The sequence below is a fragment of the Mustela putorius genome, unplaced genomic scaffold (genome assembly GCF_011764305.1).
Source record: "Mustela putorius furo isolate JIRA1106 unplaced genomic scaffold, ASM1176430v1.1 tig00537350_pilon_pilon_pilon, whole genome shotgun sequence".
NCBI classification, from domain to species: domain Eukaryota; kingdom Metazoa; phylum Chordata; class Mammalia; order Carnivora; family Mustelidae; genus Mustela; species Mustela putorius.
The window spans coordinates 21,106,542-21,128,405 of NW_025422471.1; the positions used below are offsets into that span (position 1 = coordinate 21,106,542).

At 44.0% G+C, this 21,864-nt stretch overlaps 1 protein-coding gene across 2 annotated transcripts in view; it reads right to left on the minus strand.

Annotated features, from left to right (window-relative positions):
- The window catches only part of RASGRF2 (Ras protein specific guanine nucleotide releasing factor 2), a 248,493-nt gene that overhangs the window by 12,207 nt on the left and 214,422 nt on the right, over positions 1 to 21,864 (minus strand). Inside the window, exons 19-23 of one of the 2 annotated variants that reach the window (XM_045074405.1) lie at positions 16,414 to 16,526; positions 9,314 to 9,374; positions 8,913 to 9,016; positions 6,556 to 6,640; positions 3,274 to 3,471 (exon numbers count right to left, since the gene is read on the minus strand). In XM_045074405.1, coding sequence (XP_044930340.1) covers positions 3,274 to 3,471; positions 6,556 to 6,640; positions 8,913 to 9,016; positions 9,314 to 9,374; positions 16,414 to 16,526 — 561 coding nt within the window. The remainder of the gene's footprint in view (positions 1 to 3,273; positions 3,472 to 6,555; positions 6,641 to 8,912; positions 9,017 to 9,313; positions 9,375 to 16,413; positions 16,527 to 21,864) is intronic. The other variant, XM_045074406.1, reaches the window with a different exon arrangement.

Here is a 21,864-nt window from a genome sequence, read left to right on the forward strand (position 1 = left end):
TCAGATGAAAAAAGAAATAGGGGAGAGAATGAAAGAGAAGGCAGAGGAATGACTTACTGACCTTGACGAAGTGTGACAGTGTGTGTGACCAGATAATGTGCTCTCTGTATCCAGTGCCCAATGGCAAGGGTTACCATTGCCTTATGAGGAGGCAAAAGTGAGCCACAACAAGGGTATCGGTGTCCAGTTTTTAGATTCTGATCTAGCTGTTTGAAGCCCATTTTAAAAACAGTATTAGGACACCATTCATCATAAAATCTATCAAAAAACTAAGAAGAGGGAGTAGTTTCCTCCGTTTTATAAAAGCATTTACAAAATACCTATAGCTAGCATGATCCTTAATTGGGAAAGACTGAATGCTTTCCCCACAAGACTGAGAACAAGGAAAGAATGTCCTTTCTCACCAGCCTTATTCAACATAGTATTGGAAGTTTAGCTAAAGCAATAAGACAAGAAAAGGAAATAAAAGGCATATCAATTAGAAAGAAAGAAGTAAAATAGTTCCCATTACAGATGACAACGGTCTGTGTAGAAAAATCCCAGGGACTCTATAAAAAAGCCCCTAGAACTGATCAATGAGTTTGGCAAAGTTGGAGATAGAGGACAAATACAAAAAAAAAAAAAAAATCAATGACATTGATTAAATTAAAATTAAAAATTAAAACCACAGTGACATTTAAAATTTCTCTAAAGAAAATGAAGTATTTAGGCATAAGTCTAAAAAATTTACACAGAACTTATCTGCTGAAAATTTCAAAATGCTGATTTAAGAAAGCAAAGAAATCCTAAAGAAATGGAAAGACAAACTGTGTGGACTGGAAGACTCGACAGAATCAAGATGTCAGTTCTCCTCAAACTGATTGGTTTACTGAAATTCCAATAAAAGTGTCAGTAATGGTTTTTAGACTTTTTTTTTTTTTTTTTTTTACAAAATTTACATGGAAAGTCGCAGCACCTGGAGTAGCTAAAATAATTAAAAAAAATTTTTTTTAAAGATTTTATTTATTTATTTGACAGAGATCACAAGTAGACAGAGAGGCAGGCAGAGAGAGAGAGAGGAGGAAGCAGGCTCTCTACTGAGCAGAAAGCCCCACACGGGGCTCGATCCCACGACCCTGGGATCATGACCTGAGCCGAAGGCAGAGGCTTTAACCCACCGAGCCACCCAGGTGCTCCTGGAGTAGCTAAACTACAATAAAGTGGGAGGGATATAAAAAGAACTCGCAGATCTCAAAGGTTAAAAAAAAAAAAAAACTAATTAAAAAATGAGCTGCAGACATTTCATTGAAGAGGATAAACAGATGGTAAACCCAGCATATGAAAAGATGTTTAATATCACTAGCCATTAGGGAAATGCAAATTGAAACAATAATGAGATATCAAAATGGCTAAAATGAAAAACAGTGATAACAGCAAATGTGGGCAAGAATTTGGAAAAACTGGAGGATCCATACTTTGCTGATACAAGTATAAAATGGTACAGCCACTCTGGAAAAGAATTCGACAGTTTCTTATAAAAATAAACACAATTACCATCTGATTCAGCATTTGCACACTTGGGCATTTATCCCAGAGAAACGAAAACTAAGAGTCACACAAAACCTATACATGAATGTGCATAACAGCTTTATTTGTAACAGCCCCAAACTGAAAACAACAACCCAGATGTTCTTCAAGAGGTGAACGGTTAAAATGTCCTATATTTATATCATGAGGACTACTTAGCAATAAAAAGAAATGAAGTATTGATACACGAATGGATCTAGGGAATTTTTAAAAAGGCAATCTCAAAATGTCATCTACCATATGATTCCATTTATATAATGCCCTTGAAGTGACAAAATTTTATAGAGATGGAAAACAGATTTTTGGTCGCCAGAGTTAGGGAAGGGGCAGGGAGGAAGTGGCTATGGCTGTGGAAGGTGGCAGGGGGGATCCGGGTCACAGCCCTGTGTTGTATCTTCACTGCAGGGGTGATCAAAATGCATAGCAGTAAACACACACAGGCCCAAATCAGCACATACGTAAAACAGATTGTCTGAATAAGGTTAGTGATGTTACCAATGTTAACTTTGTGGTCGGGATGTTTAGTTACACAAGAGGTTACTGTGGGGGGCACTAGGTATAGGGTGTAGGGAATTTCTATTATTTCTTCCAAACTATATGTGAATCTACATGATCCCAACATAAAAAGTTTTGTTTTGTTTTGTTTTGTTTTTAAATAGAACTTATAAAAGCTATGGTGAGGCCCAGGCTTTGATCACAGATAAAAGAATTTGCTTCTGGCGCCAGGAGGACATGGTGAAGTCTGGAAAATTCCCCCAACACTGTTTGAGAGGGCTGGGTAGTTATCTGCTAAAGAAGAGTCAGCCTGCCCACAAGGGATCACCAAGGACAGGACAGCCTCTAGGAGAGGTAGGGCATACCCAGTCTCAGCGAAGCCGGTGGGAACCAGTGAGAGCTGTTGGGCAGGTGAGGTCAGCTAAGGCCCCCTGTTCCTAGGCAGGCCAGGCAGACCACACACCCACACACACCACACGCAGGCAATTCACGGGGGCCTGGAGCCGGCAACCAAGTAGGAGAAGACTGCACCAGGAGACCGGTCAGTGCACAAAGCCTCCCAGAAGCCCAAAGGAGCCCTCCCCGGCACCCAGAGAGGAGGCCGGGGAAAAAGGGCAGCAAGGAGACTGATTTCATTTGAATCTTGAAAAAATCGAATGAAAACAATAGGCATGAACAAGTTGAGTCCCATTAAAAGGAAATTAAGATCGCCTCCTTAAAAAAAAAAAAAAGAAAAAAAAAAGAATGCTTCCTGCACCCCTTGTCTTTATGCCAAAAGTTTACTACATAAATGAACAAAATCAAAAACCAACAACAGTGAACGTTGAGACCCTAGGGCACTTATACGTTTACTTTGGGGAGAAAGAATGCACTGCCGGACACTGCTGTGTTCACTCGGAATTCATAGGCCTTCTCTAAATAATTTAGGAGACAACTTCTGACTAGCAACTGCACCGTTTGAGGTTGTCCCCAAATACGTTATAATGAATGTCTGGGGTTGTATTTATTTTTCTAAATTAACCAGTTAGAAGTGCACATGTGTGGAATCAATTAAGCGGTAAGAACACAGTAATTACCCACGTTGGCACCTTTCTTTGGCAACTGAGCTGCTCGATGTGGTTAATTATTTTCTATATTTCCTTCAGCTCTGGGCTCTGGTCTCCCGGCCTCTCCTCTCAGCCGCGGGTGGGGGACAGACACGCCGGAGCTCACCTGCTTGGACACCTTGGCCCAGGTTTTCTTCAGCCTGTAGATGGCGCTTCTGTTTAAGGCTGAGGTGATCTCCAGCACGCCATTGTAGTTGTGCAGGCAGCGACAAATGTCCGCCACGGCCACCCACTTCTCTATCGCGTTGGCACGGGAGCTGACATCGGCATAATTCATTATCTGGGAGGCCACCAGGTTACTCATCTGAGACAACGCAAAAGCCAAGAGAGGCCAGCTAAGAGCCGAAGAATTGCATTCAGGCAAAGCACCTGACTCACCCATAGAGATGTCAGGAAAATAGGGTGGCAAGGGACATGGAGGTCAAAGTCCACATTTAGATACCAACTTTCTGAAGAGACTAAAATGTGTAGTAATGCTAATAGCAACAAGAAACCAATGGGAACCTGTTCATCCTCAGAGTGAACAGAGAGGGACTGTTGGGAATCCGTATGTTGGGGGAACAGGTCATTTTTTTTTTTTAATGAATAATTTTGATGAGGGAGTTATTTCTAGTAACTATTGAGGAAATGGAAAAGAATGAGCTAACTCTGGAGGAATGGCAAACTTTGCTGACGATGGATTCACTCCTTGGGGCTCTCCACAAGAGGTCCTTCACCCCTGATGTGTGGGAACCAGGAAGGCCCAACTACCACAGAAAAAGAAAACACACTGACCCCCAAGCAAATCAGACTCTAACCTGATCAGGTCTCAAGTCAGACACATTTAGGGACAGGGGAAGAGAGAACATTTATTCCTTATCTCGCTGGATTTTCCCCACCAGAGTGAATAGGATAAGTACTTTGGGGAGTACTATTTCAAGTACTATAGTACTTGAAACTACAGTTTCAAGGGGTAAGTACTATTACGCTATTAGATGAAACCGAGAGAAAAAGAGGCAGCTGGCACCGCCCAACACTTAGCATACAGAAAGGGAAAGGACAGTTTAGGATTGATTACTAACAAAGGGAATGCAAGGTCTGTCATCTTATATCCATACAATGAATCTGGTGAGTGTCATCTTATATCCATACAATGAATCTGGTGAGTGTCATCTTATATCCATACAATGAATCTGGGGCGTGTACCAGTTCTCTGACAATTCCATAGATCTCACAGTGTCTCAGAATTGTAAATATTCATTAAAAAATTATTTTATACTGAGAACCTAGAATGGACTAGGCATTCTTTAAGGTTCTGAGAACAGGAAACACCAAAAAATCAGTATCTCTGACCTCAAGCCACTGAGCCTTGTTAGGCAGAAACACAAAGGGAGGCAGACACAAACAAATAAATATCACATAATGAAAGGCAAAGCTAAGTCTTCATGGAGGGGTTTGCGGACATGGAGGTCGTGGGGGTTGTCTGGCCTCGTAGAGAGGAGGCTTCCAGAAAGAGGTCATCCCTGCTGTGAGTCCTAAAGGATGAGGAGGAGTTAGCCACTACTTTTCATCAGAGGAGACCATCTGGAAAGGGACGGAGGTAGAAGGCACAGTGTAACAGGGGATCTGGCAGTCGTCTTGAGGAGCACAGCAAAGCCACAAGAGAGACACGGAAGCCCGGTAGGCAGGGCTCTTGTAGGCCACGTTGAGCCACTGGGACTGTATTCTGAAGGGGAGAGGAAGCTGCTGGCCAGATTTTGTCATGAAAGTGATATAAACAGATTGGTCTTTCAGAAAAGTTTTTTTTTTTTTTTTTTTTTTGTGACACTGTGTGAAGAATGGGTTTGGGGGCAAGGAGATGACAGTCGGGAGAGTGAGGTAGGAGCTCTCGGAGAAAAGGATGAAAGGTTAAATCAAGGTTGAATCAAGGCAGTAGGAAAGTAGGGGAAAATGGTCTGGGACGTATGTAGATTTCGGGCTCATTCGTATATTGGGGAGTGAGGTGGGGTGGGTGACACAGTCAGAGATGCCCTCTAAATTCTGTGTTTGGGTGAGTGAGTGTGTGGTCTGGGCCACACACTCTGGGCCAAGGCTAAGAACATTGCGTAAGATGAAGAAGTAGGCGGGGCAGGTCTGGGAGGTACTAAGGATCAGGAGACCCATTTGCAATCTGTTGAAGGCACAGTGCAAGTAGCCATCCAAGCGGGGGGTCTGGAACCCGGGAGGGAACTTCTCATTTGATGGTTCATTATATCCCAAGCGTATGTACAGCACAGAAAACAGAAGTCCATTTCCTAAGCGGGGCCTCTGCTTCTCAGAGAAGAGCCGTAGGGCTCCCGTGTCCTGTCTCTTAGGCAGCAATGGCGTGGGTGCTCCTCGTGGGGTAACATCCACGAAGCACACGTGTAACCTGCAGGTACCCTGCACAAAGCTCTGTCTTGGGAATCTACATTGTTGTTTTTTATTGTGAGCCTGAATGACTTATTAATTTACCTACAGGGAAGCTTGTAGTCTTTTTTTTTTTTTTTTAAGATTTTATTTATTTATTTGACAGTTCGCAAGTAGGCAGAGAGGCAGGCAGAGAGAGAGGGGGAAGCAGGCTCCCTGCTGAGCAGAGAGCCCGACATGGGGCTCGATCCCAGGACCCTGGGATCATGACCCGAGCCGAAGGCAGAGGCTTTAACCCACTGAGCCACCCAGGCGCCCCAGCTTGTAGTCTTTTTTAACATCATTATCCCTTTTGTTTTTCAGTAGAACCAGAAAGGGAGCCTTCCCTTTGCCTACCTAGGCCTCAAGATACTCCCACATATGTGGGTCCGTCAAAGGATGAAGATCATTAGAACAGAACTGATTAGGAGTCGGTGGGTAAAAAAGAAGCTCCGTCTTACTGCTGGAGAAAAGCAGAGCAGCGAGTTGGACCGACAGCTGGTCACCAGCACGCACAGCTGCAGTACCACTGTAATTACGCTCGAAGCGGTCCCTTCCAACCCTGGAATGCATATGCGCTGAGTGTTCAGTAATAATGAGGATGATTTGTACTAACCCAACCTTACTGTCACCAGCATCACCGGGGACCAGTGACACATGTGCTAGTGTAACTAGTCAATGTATCACCACGACGTAATGATGATTGTAATAGCAATAACAGCAGCCACCTATACATTATTGAGCATTTACCAGACTGGAGTTTCATCAGAAGTGAACCTCTCATGTCTGGAAGTTAACTAGAAATTATTACATCACTGTGAGCTCTTAGAGAAGATTAAAGATTTAAAAAAAAAAAAAAAAACTTTCATCAGTTTTGTTTAAAAAGTGGGGGCAGACTTGCTTTATTTTAGGGAAGGAGTCGTAAGACCCTGATACTTAGCTTCCTATAACATGCCCAAGTTTTATTTTTATGGTTACTCACATCATTGAAGTGCTGGCTGGTTTTCATAATGTAAGGTGTTCTTTCATTTTTATCCAGCTTCATCCACCCCTGCCCAAGAAATTCTCTGTAAGTTCAAAGCAGAACAGAAAACCAGTTAAGTTTTTAAAGTGGCGGCCATGATCCTGAACTATGAGTACAAATATTATATACATTAAATTTGACCATCTCAAATGAATTTTGGCTCATCTCCAGCATTTTACCACTTTACGCCAAAAAGAAAGATTTTTCAATTTCCACCTTTCTCTTATAAATGTTTGGAATTTTGTCCTTATTAGGATCAAGATAAAGGCTCCTCTGAAATTGGAACACAATGACCATCACAAGAAGAATAAAGACATTAAGTACTAACTCAGGAACCAAGACTGTTTTCCCTGGATCGGCTTAGAAAAACTTTAAGCCTTAGCAGAAGGGCTGAAAAATCCATCACTACCAAAAATGTTTATTACGAACAACATGTGTTCCTCCACTTTGCTCTGATATTCTCCAGGACGATGTCAAATCCTCAAGCAGGGATTTCCCTCTGCTCGGCCAAGAGCCCAGAACAGGACACATGGTGAAGGCTGCATAAACACTTGTTACCACTTCACACAGGGAAGGCCGTTCCAGTGGTAGGAGCTCAGCCTGCTGGAAGGTCTGTCTTCTGAGTAAGATCCCTGCCCCTTCACTTGGCTCCCAACCAGCCCACCAGATCACAGCAAGCAATGGACAGGCAAGGTGGTGCATACGGCAAGTATTTTGTATTGGCTTGACAAAAGAGAACCTGAAGTGAAATTACTCTGACACAGTCTTAATCCAGAAATGTTGAGTGAGTTCCTGCAAGAGGTTGTTTTGTTCCTCCAAGTTCCCGCAGGGCTGTTGGATATAAAGGTATGGCAGTTCCACAGATGAAAATAATGGGTAGATGTCCAAGCCAGCAGGGAGGGGAGGAAGAGAGAGTCCCAGGAAGAGACTGACCGTGGAGGTTTGGCCTTTGCTCTTTCTCCTCCTCCACAGAGCTCAGTCAGGTTCATCTCCCCCTCCCCGAATTCCCCACTGACTAGAAGCGAGTCAGGAGGTGGGGAGAGGCACTGTGGTTTCTTTTTTTCTTAGAGGGAGAGAGAGACAGACAGACAGACAGAAAGTTGGGGAAGGGCAGAGGGAGAAAGAGAGAGAATCTCAAGGAGGATCCATGCCCAGCGCTGAGCCCAGAGTGAGGGTCAATCTCATGACCCTGACATCATGATCTGAGCCAAAATCAAGAGTTGGACGCTTAGCTGACAGAACCCTTCCCAAGTGCCCCATGGCACTTGTGGTTTCTAACTCAAGGCTTCAAGTAGTCACTGGGTTCTTTTGGACAGCCAATAGTCCACATTTCATTCCCCCCAACCTCATGCATCAGTGGAGATGGGGAGGGTGAGAAGATACACAGTCTACAGAACAGCCTGCAGGGCGTCTTCTGGCCTGGGCCCTTATGCCTCTCTGACCGCCCACTGCTGCACCTGAACCCCCAGCATCATCATGGCCTCTTCCCTACCTGCGACACGGGTCACATGTGTATCTCTTGCCCAGCCCCTCCTTTATCCTTCATTTAGCTATTTCAAGGACGTGGGCCAACAGTAGCCATTTGTCCAAAGACCTTGCTTGTGGAGCTCCTGATTTTGCAGTGGGAAGGGGCTATAGGCCCCCTCGTGCTCTATTTGAGAAGGCTGAAGTGGTGACACGGCCACTCATCATGGGGCAGCTGACGCCCCAGGGCTCTGCTCCGCCTGCACTCAGGGAGCGCTCCATAGCAGGAGTCTAGCCACCGTGTTGCAGAGTCTCTTAGGTCAGCAATACCTGTTGACTCATGGGAGCAGGTGAGGAGTTGTAGCCGAATTCCCAGATTTTACCCATCATCAGTGCTTCTCAAAGTATACTCAGATCACATAGTAGCGTCTGGGATTCTCATGGAAAATGCCTTTTTCCTGGCCTCAAACCTACTAGAACCCAAATCTCTGAAGGGGATATCTGGGAATGTACATGTTTAACAAGCTTCCCAAAGGACAGCGGGCACCAAGCAGTTCAAGAACTACGGTTGCAGCCATAGTGACATTCCTATAATCAAGGGGGTGAGAATACAAAGAAATTCCCATTCCATGGAAACTGCTGCACGGAAAGAAACATCCTAACAGTCCCCGGTGTCTCCAAAGCCATATTTCTAACATAAACTGGGACCAAAAGGCATTGGAATCAGACCAAACCACCCTAAGATTAAGACTCACACCTCTGTGCACACACATCTGCCTGAGGAGTAATAGCAGCTCTACGCCCCCCGGGGCCTGCCTGAGGGGGCCTGCAGCGGGGAGGGCCGCACTCACTCGTAGGGAATGCTTCTGAAGACGATGTGGTCCAGGAGGGTGATCTGCTCAGCCAGCTCCATGGCGGACAAGGTCTCAAAGCACTCAGCCTTCGGACAGTCTGTCTGCAAGAGAGGAAGGTGGGGATGGCACACGCTGAGACCCCGCGCCCGCAGCCGCTCCAAGGACAAGGTCCCTCAGGGATTCCAGCCTCGAAGACAATGACAGAAGGCTCGGAAATATCAGCCAGCATTCACAGTATGGACCAAGTGCTGACCTCCGAGGCGAATCTAGGTCATCTCACCATGCTTCACCTAAAACGGCGCTGGAGACCCCAGTGCTCAGTCATGGCCGTAACAGTGCTCGCCTTTGAGAGGGAGTTTGCACACAGTTGTGCTGGATGAGACCACGGCTGGACTTACCAGTTGAATTATATCCTCTAATTTTAGGTGGATGTCATCTTGATCATCTTGGGAAAGGGCCCTAAAAAAATAAATAAATAATAAATAAGATAAAAATAAAAATATCCTCCATGAAAAGAAAACAGGCATGCCAGGAATGAAATGACCATGAGCAGTTCGGTTTTCCCTGGCTGGCAAGCTGGAGGGTTTGGGGTCCATAAGGCTGTGCCACCAGCTGGAGGCTCCAGAGACATGAGCTGGAGACAGGAGGTCAAAGAAAGAGAAAAAACACATGCGTTAAAGACCAGGAGGATCGCTGAGAGGGCTGGCTTAGCCCAGGGAGCCAACTTCTTACATACAAGGTGGTAAATGAGACACCCACCATCAAAGCCACCCCATCCCCGTGCACCTGTGCAGCAGAAATTCAGGGGAGTTCCTGGGGGACAAGAATTTGAACCACACAAGGCAGTAGCCAGTAGGTAAACTGTTTCCCTTGATTCCCAGATGGGCTTTCCTGAGACACATTTGGTTCTGTAGCCCCACACACATAGCTACTCGGCTCACAATATTTTTTTTTCTAGTGATGAATGACTGCATAAATACCTAAGTTAATTAATCCTGAAGTGGGTGCTGGTTTCAGAGTGGGAGTGATATTTCATGTCCAACAGAAGTTCAGAGTCCAGGAGAATGATACTGATTATATAACTTGCCATCTGGGCCAAGCATTTTAAGTTCGCCAAAACGAAGGCATGATCATATATTAGAAGTAATAAAATGTTTCAACGCTCCCAAGCCATGTAGCCTGTCTCCTAGAAGGGGGTAGTTTTCAAAGAAATAATGACGTGATATTTGCAGTTCTCTGAACTGATGAAAATAAAACTCAAAAATACGAAATCGACAGAGATGGGTGACTGTACACTCCCCACATGCCGGACACGTGTGAGGCATCGGACATACACTCTCTCGTAGCGTAAGAAGTCCCTTCCAAGTAAGCACTCTGATCTCCATTTCACAGATGAGGAAACCAGAGTTCAGGCGAACTAACTTTCCCAGGGTTTGGTCAGTGAGCTGTCCTGTTGCCCTTGCCTGTCTTAGGCAGTCATGTGAAGGCACCTCTTCAAGGATCCAGCACAGAACACATCCAAAAAAGCCCCGTCTCCTTCCTCTCTCTTCCCTTCTTACAAAAGCTCTTGGCTGTTCACCAGGGAGAAGATTCCTTCTAGAGTAAAGGAGTGGCCGTCCTCTTGTCAGCAATGAGCCGTATCATTTGTCAGCGGAAAGAAATACTCATCATATGAGAAAAGGCAGATGAAGGTGAGGAAAAAAATAAGCAAATGCACGTCTTTCTCCAAAGACTGTTAAATCACACTTAAGGATTCCACATAGGGGATAAAAGCAACTCTTTCCCAAAGTTTATGTCATTCTCTCCAGGGTAGTCTAGGTTCCTGGAGAGAGCTCGGTAGCCGCATAACTATCTGTACCGATAGAAAAGATCTTTCTTTTTTCTTTCTTTTATGAGGTTGGGCAATAGTTTTTCCTTGGAAAGAAGTGGTCAGGATGTTGGTTAGCTTCTATCAAATGTTCCTTTCATCAGTGATCTCACGCTAATGTTCCAAGATGCGTCCTGGTCCTGTTCAATTATCTAATGTCTTCTCTTCTCCCAAATGCCTATTGATGCTTCTTGGGACTTTGTGAGGTTTGTGGGTCACATTTTCATGACGTAAACCCACTCCAGCTGCCCACCCATGAAGTCAATCATCGCTTGTTTTTTGGTTGTTTTTTTTAAATTTTTTTAATTTTTTTATTTCATGGCATGTTAGTTGTCTACCAAGATCTATGTCTACATAGATTCAGAAACCAGTTAGTCAGACAACATTGGAGAGGAAGTGGTATTTTAGAAATAGAAAAGTCTTGAGCAGAGGTCTTTTATTTTTTTAAAAGATTTATTTATTTATTTAACAGAGAAAGACAGTGAAGGAGGGAACACACAAGTGGGGGAGTAGGAGAGGGAAAAGCAGACTTCCCGCTGAACAGGGAGCCTGAGGCGGGGCTCGATCCCAGGACGCTGGGATCATGACCCAAGCCAAAGGCAGACTTAACTGACTGAGCCATCCAGGTACCCCTGAGCAGAAGTTTTTAGTCACAAACAAGACAAAAAACTATGTATGCCTATTAAGCTTCTTCATTATAAAGTAACCCCTGTGAGACAGAAATGGTTTATTACTGGGAGCTTTCAGTTCCCTGTGTAAATGTAATGTATGTTTAAATACATTTCGTGTTTACATCTCGGTATTATACAGCTTGACTGCAATACCTCTCTAATGTCAGGGCTACATTTGACTACAGTGTGATATGTCTTTATCTCTCGCAGCCACAACTTGTATTTGCAGGGAGGTATGTTCATAAATTTTCCCTTAGAGGGAAGATCCCTCTACCTCTGGCCCATCTCCAATAGAGGACGGACGTGTTTCTAGTCTTTAGACTGTCTTCGTGCGTTGATGGACAAGCCAGGACACTGGGTTCCTTTCACATGTCCCAGTCAGCATGATCAGTTAAAAATATGTGCATTTAGAATGAAATGCCAAATAACACATTTAAAAGGAAATAGGATTATTCATGTTCTGCAACTGGAAAAGTCCTCTTACAACAGTGGAAATCAGATAGGCTTAAAAACAGAGCTAGGAGCAATGGGCCTCTGTCTCCAGACTGGTCTGCACTCTCTGGGCGTACTGCTTGCTGCTGAGACTGGCAGGCTTACACCCGTGGCATGACCTGCCTCTGTCTCTGCTCCTCCTCACTTTGTGACTGATTTAATTGCTTGTAGTGTCTCCTGCTGGGACCTGCCAGACCACCCCTTCCTTCCTTTGCTTTCTTGGGCATGGCTGTCCTTCCTTCCAGGCTTACTTGAGCCCATTGCTACCTATGCTCTGGCATATTTTTTTTAAAAGTCAGATATCCACAAATGCATGGAAACCTTGAGTACTAAAGACTCCCGGTTTTGGTTGGAAATAATTCCCTGTTTGTTTCCAAATTAAGAAATAAAGTAATAGGGTGCCTGGATGGCTCAGCGGGTTAAGCCTCTGCCTTCAGCTCAGGTCATGATCTCAGGGTCCGGAGATCGAGCCCGCATCGGGCTCTCTGCTCAGCAGGGAGCCTGCTTCCCTCTCTCTGCCTGCCTCTCTGCCTACTTGTGATCTCGCTTTCTGTCAAATAAATAAATAAAATCTAAAAAAAAAAAAGTAACAGAAACATCTTTATAATTTTCTACATAATTATTATTATTTTATTATTTTGTCATATAATTACTGTAATTTTCATAGAATTATTAAATAATCCTTCTGATTATTTATTATACTCCATGATATTTTTTTCACAAAGAATTTCATGAATGAATCATGGTATTCCATCGGTGATGGTTATATTGAGGTCTTACCTCCTACTCTACTTTCTAATCATTCTGACATGATTTCAAAAATATAAATATGTAAATGTCATATATATAAACACAAGTATCTGTATGATAAGTTATCAAAAACCCTGAAAAATTAATGTATCATTATTCCTCCCATAAGCACAATCGTGTGCTGGGGCAGGGACCTTTAAGCTTAGTGCTGGTGGAATGAATTACTTGGCGGAGGGACTTCAATCAAAGATTAGTAGTTTTCTTGCGCCGGGATTTTTCTTTCTTTTCTTTTTTTTTTTTCCACAAATCTATTCACTCACGTGTTGGTAGATAAGTTAATGCCTCCAAAACCCGGCTGACCCAACTGGGACTCAGGCTCTGGCTGTTTGCTCAGCTAATGGGCTGGTGACCCACTGCTATTTGTCTGTTTTAGTTGATAGGCTCAGGGCTAACCAAAGACTTTTGTTTGTTTTGGCCTCATGGGAAGAAAGAAGGTCAGAGGTAGGAGAATGGATGGTGTGATATATGTTCTCTGATTGGCTCTGTGGGTAAATTTTGAATGGTTATGGTGAAAGATGTAGAACCAGGAGCCAAAGGAGCTATTTTCACCAGAGACCTAAACTCGGGCTGGGTGAGGCCACTCTGGGGTGCACGTGGCTTAGGGATGGGTTGGGTGGCCTCTGGGTCAGCTTTTTGATAGGGAAATTGTGGCTTTAAAGCCCTGTCAGACAGCATTCTTGTCAGAAACAATGGGGACTCTGATAAGGTATCTCCCTCAAGTGGTGTCTGGGGCAGGGAAATGGAATAAAGATGCTGAGGCAGAAAAATGACTGGGTTTGTTCCTAAGCACATATTTCTTGGGACTTTCGGAATACTTTGGGAAGATTTTGCAAGGGACCAGAAGTGTGGGTGGGCAGCCGGGGCATCCCATCAGTAGAACTGCTTTTTTGTTTTGCTTTTTACTTCCTTTATTCTTTTACAAAATAGCAAGTGGTTTAGGACAATAGTTTCTTTTGTAACAACTATATTGAAATACAATTCCCATGTCAAATAATTCATCCACTTGAAGTGTACATCTGAATGATTTTTTTATTGCATTCATGTCTTCATGCAATATTAAATTGGCTTTTAATGTTATAATCTCTTTGGTGTAGACAAGGTGATGAAGCCTAAGGAAAGCTGAGTTTGACTAAGACCTAGCTTGGTTTTGCTTGCGCTGTATTGCCTTGATGGAAGAAAGTATTTTTCCCAAGAGCTGACGTCAAAGCTAACAGTGATAATAACAATAACAATAAATGTAGCAGTAAAACAACTGCTACTTATGTTTCAGGCGTGTTAACCTCTTTGTACAGATTATATCCTGTGATCATCACAACTCAATAGTAGGTACTACTAGTCTCATTTTATACATGAGGGAACTGAGGTTTAGACTAGTTAAGAAACTTGACAGCTGTAAGGAGCTGAACCAAGATTTTAACCTGTGAATCCTGCAAAACTTAGAATCAAACTCAGCTCCATGTCATACTCCCAGCTGTGCCATCTACTAAAATTTCTATCTTTTATTGATCCCACACCTTTAATTCTCAGGTCATCTATTCAACAAAAAGAGTTTAGCACATCTTAAGCCTGATAAACAATAAGGCCTGTAATGGTAAATAGGATTCATCTTAAGGGCCAACTCCAATCAATAACGCGTCAGTTAATGGAGTTCTGAGCTCACCCACTGGTACAGGCAGAAAGCCCTCAGGATTGATTGGTAATGTCTGGCACGGGCGTTGTGAGGGGATGGGCAGCATGTTTGTCAATCCTGAGAGTCTTTCCCAGTCTGAATACCCTCACTTCCCAGAAGCTGCCCAATCAAATGTCCCTAGAGGCATAAACTTCTAGAAAATCGTTTCAAAATATCAGTGTTTGAAATAAAAACATAATAAAATGTTTATATAAAGAAGAGAGGAATAGTAATCATTCACAGATACCACTTATCCACTGAAACCAGGCTTTATCTGGAAATGTATTTACAATTTTAAAATCTGAAAATAAACATAGTAACAGAGGCCCTAAGCTTATTTAGGTGTTTTCATAGGATGGAAAAAGGTGAAGAGGGCTCTTAATAGATTCTTAGAGTTGCCCTAATAAAACACCACAAACTAGATGGCTTAAAATGACAGAAATTTATTGTCTTAGAGTTCTGGAGGCTAGAAGTCCAAGATCAAGGTGTCGGCAGGGCCATGTTTCCTCTGAAGGCTTTAGAGGAATCCTCCCTTGTTTAACTTCTAGTGGTTTGTGAGCAAATGGCATTCCTCAACCTATAGCTGTCTCACTCCAGTCTCTGCTCCATCTCCCTGTGACCATTTTCAGTGTCTCTCTCTTCCCATGGCCATCTTCCATGTCTCTCTCTCTTCCCATGGCCATCTTCCATGTCTCTCTCTCTTCCATGGCCATCTTCTCATAAGGACACCAATTATAGTGGATTAGGGGACCATGCTACTCCAGTATGACCTCACATTAATTAATTACAACTGCAATGACCCTATTCCCAAATAAAATCACATTGTGAGGTACTTAGGGTTTGAAGGTCAACACACCGTTTTGGGGCAGACACACTGCATCAGCAAGAGCCCCTAAACCAAAGAAGGGTCTGGTGATGGGATCAGGAACTGATGGAACTAAGAACGACTTAGAAGTCAATTGCTAAAATGTTGCAGGCCAAAAATTTGGCATCGCTGCCTTAGAGAGTGGCTTCTGAAAACATGGTAGACTGAACTAAGATGGATTCCCTCTATATACTGAATTCTGGATAACAAAGAAACAATATAGTCAAGGTCAGAAGAAAGAAAGGACTCTTTTCAGAGATTGTAAATGGAACTAGAAGCCAAAATGGTAAAGAGCCACCAGATCTAGCAGATAGATGCTGGGCTTCCCATCCCCGAGTAGGACTAAATATATGGCCAAAAGCCAGGGGGAGAGCGGTAACTGAAATGTCTGCACAAAGCCACTGATAGCCATCCTCCTCCTGTAGAGCAGACTAGAGAAACCTTCACCCATCAGTTCAAGAAGCTACAGGAAAGCTTGTTATTTGCTTGGATACTGGGTGTAATGCCAACTACCAACCCTTTCTTGTGGGAAACCCAAAGTACAAGCTTTTATCGCACCTTCCAGCTTTTATACAACTTACATGATGCGGGAATCCCAACCTGAGAAGTCATCAGTAAAACTGGTCTGGAATCAGTGAAACAAGCCGGAGAAAACATATTAACTACCACCTGGCACCACATCCACAAACCAGGGGCATGGAACTCTCACAGAAATGCTACCACCCTGCTCATAAACACGAGCTTATGACCAACAACCAGAAGCAACGGCAGGAAAGCTGCTTCTCTCTGCAGTGCTTGCTGGGGTCACAGGGGAGGATCCTCAAGGCATCCTCCTTTTCACTTTTGGTTCATCAGGAAGCCACTGTCGGGCCACGGACAGGAGCAGCTGCATTCCCACACTCCACACAAGTTATGTGGTCCCCTATGAGATGTTGTCCTGAGGCCACAGACACCAACATGCCCCAGAAACGAGAAGCAGATACGTCACACTCTGCAGTGACAGCAGACTCCTGGCAGCACCCAGAAGTCTAAGACACATCCTCCTGGTCTGACAGGATTTTATTTTCTAGAACATCGCAGAAATCAACCCAAGTCATTAGGAGGTGCCTGCAACCGCGTTTTACCTCAGAATATTTGCCGTGGCTTTCCTTTCCTGGGGAAGAAGGTCTGGGTCTCGCAAAACTTCTTCTAGCAAATTGAGGACATTCATCTTTAGTTCGTTGTTGAGTTCAAAATCCTATAAAGCAAAATGTAGCTTGTAAAATTTTAGTTGTGAAGGTTTTAGCTCTATGACCCATGACACCATTTCTCATGATAAATTCTCTAGAAGCTATGTATGGACCCTAGGACTGCTCTCCCCACGAGAGATCCTGAGTTCATTGGTTTGGGAAGGGGACCTATTGTCAGTATTTCTGACAGGCTCCCCAGGGGGTGGGAATTTCTCAAATATACAGGTGCTTCCCTTAGCCTGAACCACTAGACCTCCTCCTACGTTTACTTCTATTTATCTTGCACATCTAGGAAGTGATAAACTTTTTCCCAGGAGCTTCTTAATTCAATCCTATGGGATAAAGGGCTTTGCTCTGATGTCCCAAGGTGCCCCCTACTGTAACCTGCTGTAATGTAAAGGCTGAAATAATGGTCTGGTTTCTCACTGGACTATATGTCAGATCAGTAACTGGGGCATAGCAATAGCTCAAAAAAGAGATCTGTTGCAAGAATAAAATCTGTCATTTGGACAGTGACTTGAGTTAAGAACTTCCAAACAGACAGGTGAACAGCTAAAGAATAAATGACATTCACAGACTGATGGGGCTGCATCAAGCAAGCCAAGGAGTGAGACTGAAGGGGCGCCCACTGGGCAAAGCTGGGTATCAAAATGAATCATAACAGTGATAAGTAATAACCCAACTAAATTAAAACAACCTGTAAATCCCTAGTGGTGCTCCCAAAGATATAAATAGGTACATACAGAAAGAGGGTAGAAGAGAAACTTTTCTTTATAGTAGAATTCCAACTAATAAATGCAAAGAAACAAAAGAGGAAAAAAATCACCATTTTGCCCAAAGCAGTAATAACTGATCAGGCAACTGACTAGATGCTGAAATTTACTGGGAGACAGAATTAACAGTGTCAGAGTACCCTTCGGCCCCTGCCAGAAATGATTTGTTAATTACAAAGAAAGACTCCAGCAGACATCACCTTAACAAAGTGATCAGTTACCATCACCCATCACGGAACAAGCCCACATCAGGTACTACTAATGTGATGCTCTGTGAAAATCATCATTTATTTTTTTCCCTTAAAATGCATAATCTCACATTTGCATTGTGAGGAAACATTGTGTTCTTCAAAAATGTTAATGCATTGAAAGATGAAAAACAGGAACTCTTCCATTTTATTTTATTTTTAAGATTTTATTTATTTATTTGACAGACAGAGATCACAGGTAGGCAGAGAGGCAGGCAGAGAGAGAGGAAGGGAAGCAGGCTCCCCGCTGAGCAGAAAGTCTGATGCAGGGCTCCATCCCAGGATCCTGGAATCATGACCCAAGCCAAAGGCAGAGGCTTTAACCCATTGAGCCACCCAGGTGCCCTGAACTGTTCCATTTTAAAGGACACCGAGGGGACCATGGCTCCATGGGACAGGTGAATTGGGGATTAGATCTGAGGTCAAGGGGAAAATGACATAAAGGCATCACTAGGACAACTGGCAAAAGTCAAGGTTATGTAATAGTTGGGAATAGCATCAATGTTAAATTGTCCTGAATATGATCATTTTTACTGAGGCTGTTTAAGAGCAGCTCCCTGTTTGGGAGGGCAGGGAGGAGACAGAAAGAGAGGGAGAACACAAATACGGTGAGCACATTAATTATTATGAGTGACCGTAAATGGGTATCAGTGTTCTTTGTCTTATTCCAGCATTTTTCTCTTGATGTGAAGTTTTTAAAGGTACAGAGTTGGAAAAAAGAAGTAAAAATGTAACATCATGTTTCTTACACTCTTTTATTAAGTGCATTCTTATAATACACTGACAGGTGGCATCCTGGGATGGTCAGGTTTTCAGAGACGATCTGCACACTGCTAGGTCCTGCTTGCAAGGTCCTGACTCTGAGAGACCGTCTTTCTAGGTGCAGGCATCGTGTACGTGCATTTCCCCTTCTATACAAAGTGACTCACTACAACTACATTTTAACTGTAAGGAAGGAAATTTTGAAGCACTGACATTCTGAATTCTTTTAAATGATTAGAGAAAACATTGCTAATTAGAATGAATCCAGCAAAAAGAAAACAGCACACACTTCCTATTTTAGTAAATTAGGGGCAGCAAAAGGATCCGTAATTTCACAAATTGCAGACAATGCGACAGTCTGCCCTAATTTGAGTTGGATATTTTTGGGTCTCAGTTAGGTGGAAAACTGTGTAACAAATTTTTCTCAGTATTTCAGTTTTACTGCCTGACAATTAGTATCACTTCTTTGGACCAAGAGCCCCCCAACAAGGAGGTTAATATCTCTTAGCATTCTCAGGCTGCCAGCTGATAGGTTTTCCTAAAATTTCATCTATTTATTGTCCAACAGCTTCTCGGCTATTGGTTTTCCTTTTAAAATACATGCAAGTAAGGGTGTACTAGGTGGCTCAGTCAGTTAAGCAACTGCCTTTGGCTCAGGTCATGATCCCAGGATCCCAGGATCCCAGGATTGAGCCTTGCATCAGGTTTCCTGAAGTTGGGGAATCTGCTTCTCCCTCTACCCCTTACCCCTGCTCATCCACACTGTCTCAAATAAATATATAAAATCTTTTAAAAAATGTAGGCAAGTGGGGCACCTGGGTGGCTCAGTTGGTTAAGCGAATGCCTTTGGCTCAGGTCATGATCTTGGAGTCCCAGGATCGAGTCCCACATCTGGCTCCCTGCTAGGCAGGGAGTCTACTTCTCCACCTGACGTCTCTCCTCTCATGCTCTCTCTCATTCTCGCTCTCTCTCGTTCTCGCCCTCTCTCTCAAATAAATAACTAAAACCTTTAAAAAAAATAAAAAATGTATGCGGGGAAAAGAGAGTCATATCTTACTACTGTGTTTTTAATTTGTCCAACCCCTCCTGCATTTCAAGGCGAGGGGAGTATTTGTAAACAGCTAATAACCCCACTAACTTCAATCCCTGAGCACCACCAAAGGATTTCTCAGCCATCGGGAGTCTGTTTCCTTAATGAATATTGGTATTTATTAGTGAGATGATAGAGTCCTCCCGTAGCTGTGTCAGTCTCTCGAACGATGCACATCATCTGACGATCATAAGTGGTTTAGTGGGAAGGACATCAGGTCAGTGTCTGGTCCTTGCTGAGGGATAATTAGCAGTTTCATCAACAAGCTCCACTGAGTACCTGCTTTGCCCCATCCTGGGCTCAATAGGGGAAAACAGCTCTGAGACCCCAGGATGGCAAGATGTGTGAAAGGTCTCATTAAGGAAAATAAAATGTCATTTTATTATTCTGAGCTCTGGAAAGACTAGCTTGAGAGAGCCCTTTGGAACCTTGGTGGAATCTGACCAGACACTCTTGGCGGCATGATGAACGTTAGAGGTGAGCATTTGCTCTGCTGGTGATGTAGCTGAGGAAAGCACACTATCCAGGGACGGCTGAGTAGGAAACGTAAGAATTCTCACGCGTAGTTTCCCCTGACATTTGCACAGGTTTTTCTCACATTCAAAGTGACCGTCTGTGCATGATTTCAGTTGTCCCTCGGCTGACCCAGGAGCAGACAAGGAAGGAACCTATGATCTTGTGTCACAGGTGGGCTATGGAGGCTGAAGGGATGTGATCATACTGGGGAGACAAGACAAGGAAGGAGGTACCAGCAGCGGACAAAAGCACAGGTGGTCCCTCTGACTCTGATAACCTGTGCTCCTATCTGCCAATAGGCCCACGATTGACCACAGATTCTTCTTTTTTAAAAAAGATTTTATTTATTTGAGAGCGAGAGTGCACAGAGAAAGAGGGAGAGGGAGAAGCAGACTTTCCATAGAGCAGAGAGCCTGACACGGGGCTCGATCCCATCACTCTGGGATCATGACCTGAGCCAAAGGCAAACGCTTAACCACTGAGCCACCCAAGGACCCCTCACCACAGATTCTAACGCAGGAATTCTGGAACAAGGATACTTTTCTCATGAACTCCTGGGTGATGCTGATCACGTTTTCAGTAGCAAGACTTGCCACTGTGTATATTTTTTAATTCATGCAAAAATCAACGCCTCAAAAACTGACTAAAAAAAAAAAATCCAAATCCTCTGATGTACTACCTAAAATGGGAAATTTTCTTTTTTTTAACCAATGCATGTGAAATGCAGAATTAGCTATCTGAACGTCCCTGTTCAAAATGTAATAGCTACTACTTCACTAGAAATCTAGAGCAGCTAAAAAGCCACTTGCCCTATTTAAATCCAGAGGCAGACTATTCATAATAAGTCTGCCTAACAGCCGTTTTTAAATTATCTGGAATCTAATTTTTTGGTCGCATTTCCCCAGGCCCTGAATGGGAAATGAGAACCCTCTTTGGGGCGAGGGGGTCGGGGGTTGGGGGGGAGGAGCGCGGGGAAGAACACTGGCTCCTTCTCATAGGCAGCAATCGGGGCGCCCACGAGATGGCGCTCCTGGGTCGTCCGGCTCTGCGGGAGTCCGCACCGCCTGGGTGCTCGGACCTGGCGGGTGGCAGAGCGCAGTGCGAGCCAGGCCCTGAGCCGGGAAGCTGCCTGTTGTCGGGTTCTCTCGTGCTCCAGATCAGCGAGCCCTCCGCGTCCAACGGAGCTGAGGCAGTCACCCAAGCTATCCCAGCAACAGCTTATATAGGTTAGTTTTTGTTTTCCGATGTTCGACGCAGAGATGAGGAGACAGAAGATCAGAAAGAAGAAACCACGAGGCTTCCAAAGGCGGACAGCCCGCAAAATGGGGAGACTTTGACATTTCAGTCTCTAGAGAAGAAAGGATAGTTCTTATTCCTTCAGCACTTTCTGAGCACCTCAGTTCATGATGTCTCGGGGCGCGGGAAGGCAAGGCAGAGGACAGCAGTGTGGGCGATGGGCAGATGAAGCAAACATTATTAACCCCTAGAGCCCGGCGAGAGGGGTCTGTGATTGGGGTGGGTGGGGGGAGCGGGGCCCTGCCCCACTGAGTTGGAGGAAAGGTTCTGGGCCTGCAAATGCAGCTCCGGGAACCCCTGCAAAGAGGGGACTGCTCACCTGGACTATCAGGGAACTTGGCAAATGCTTAGGGACAAGAGATTACCAGCCAATGACGTTAGATCCCCCTCAAGACACAAGCTATGGCAAGAGGAGTTTTATTTTACCAAGATTTACTGACTCTGCTCCGACACATTTATCAGTGATTCGAAAGTCAGTATTTCCCTCACCCAGGTTAGTGGAGTTCCTGGGTAACTAAAACTTTGTGAGAGTTCCCCAAATGCCAGATGGTATTTAATTATGATCTAATTTAACACAGTTACAATAATTTTTATTCCCATTTTACAAGCAAAGAAGTCAAGGTATAGGGAATCCAAATATCTTGTTCAAAGTCACAACAGA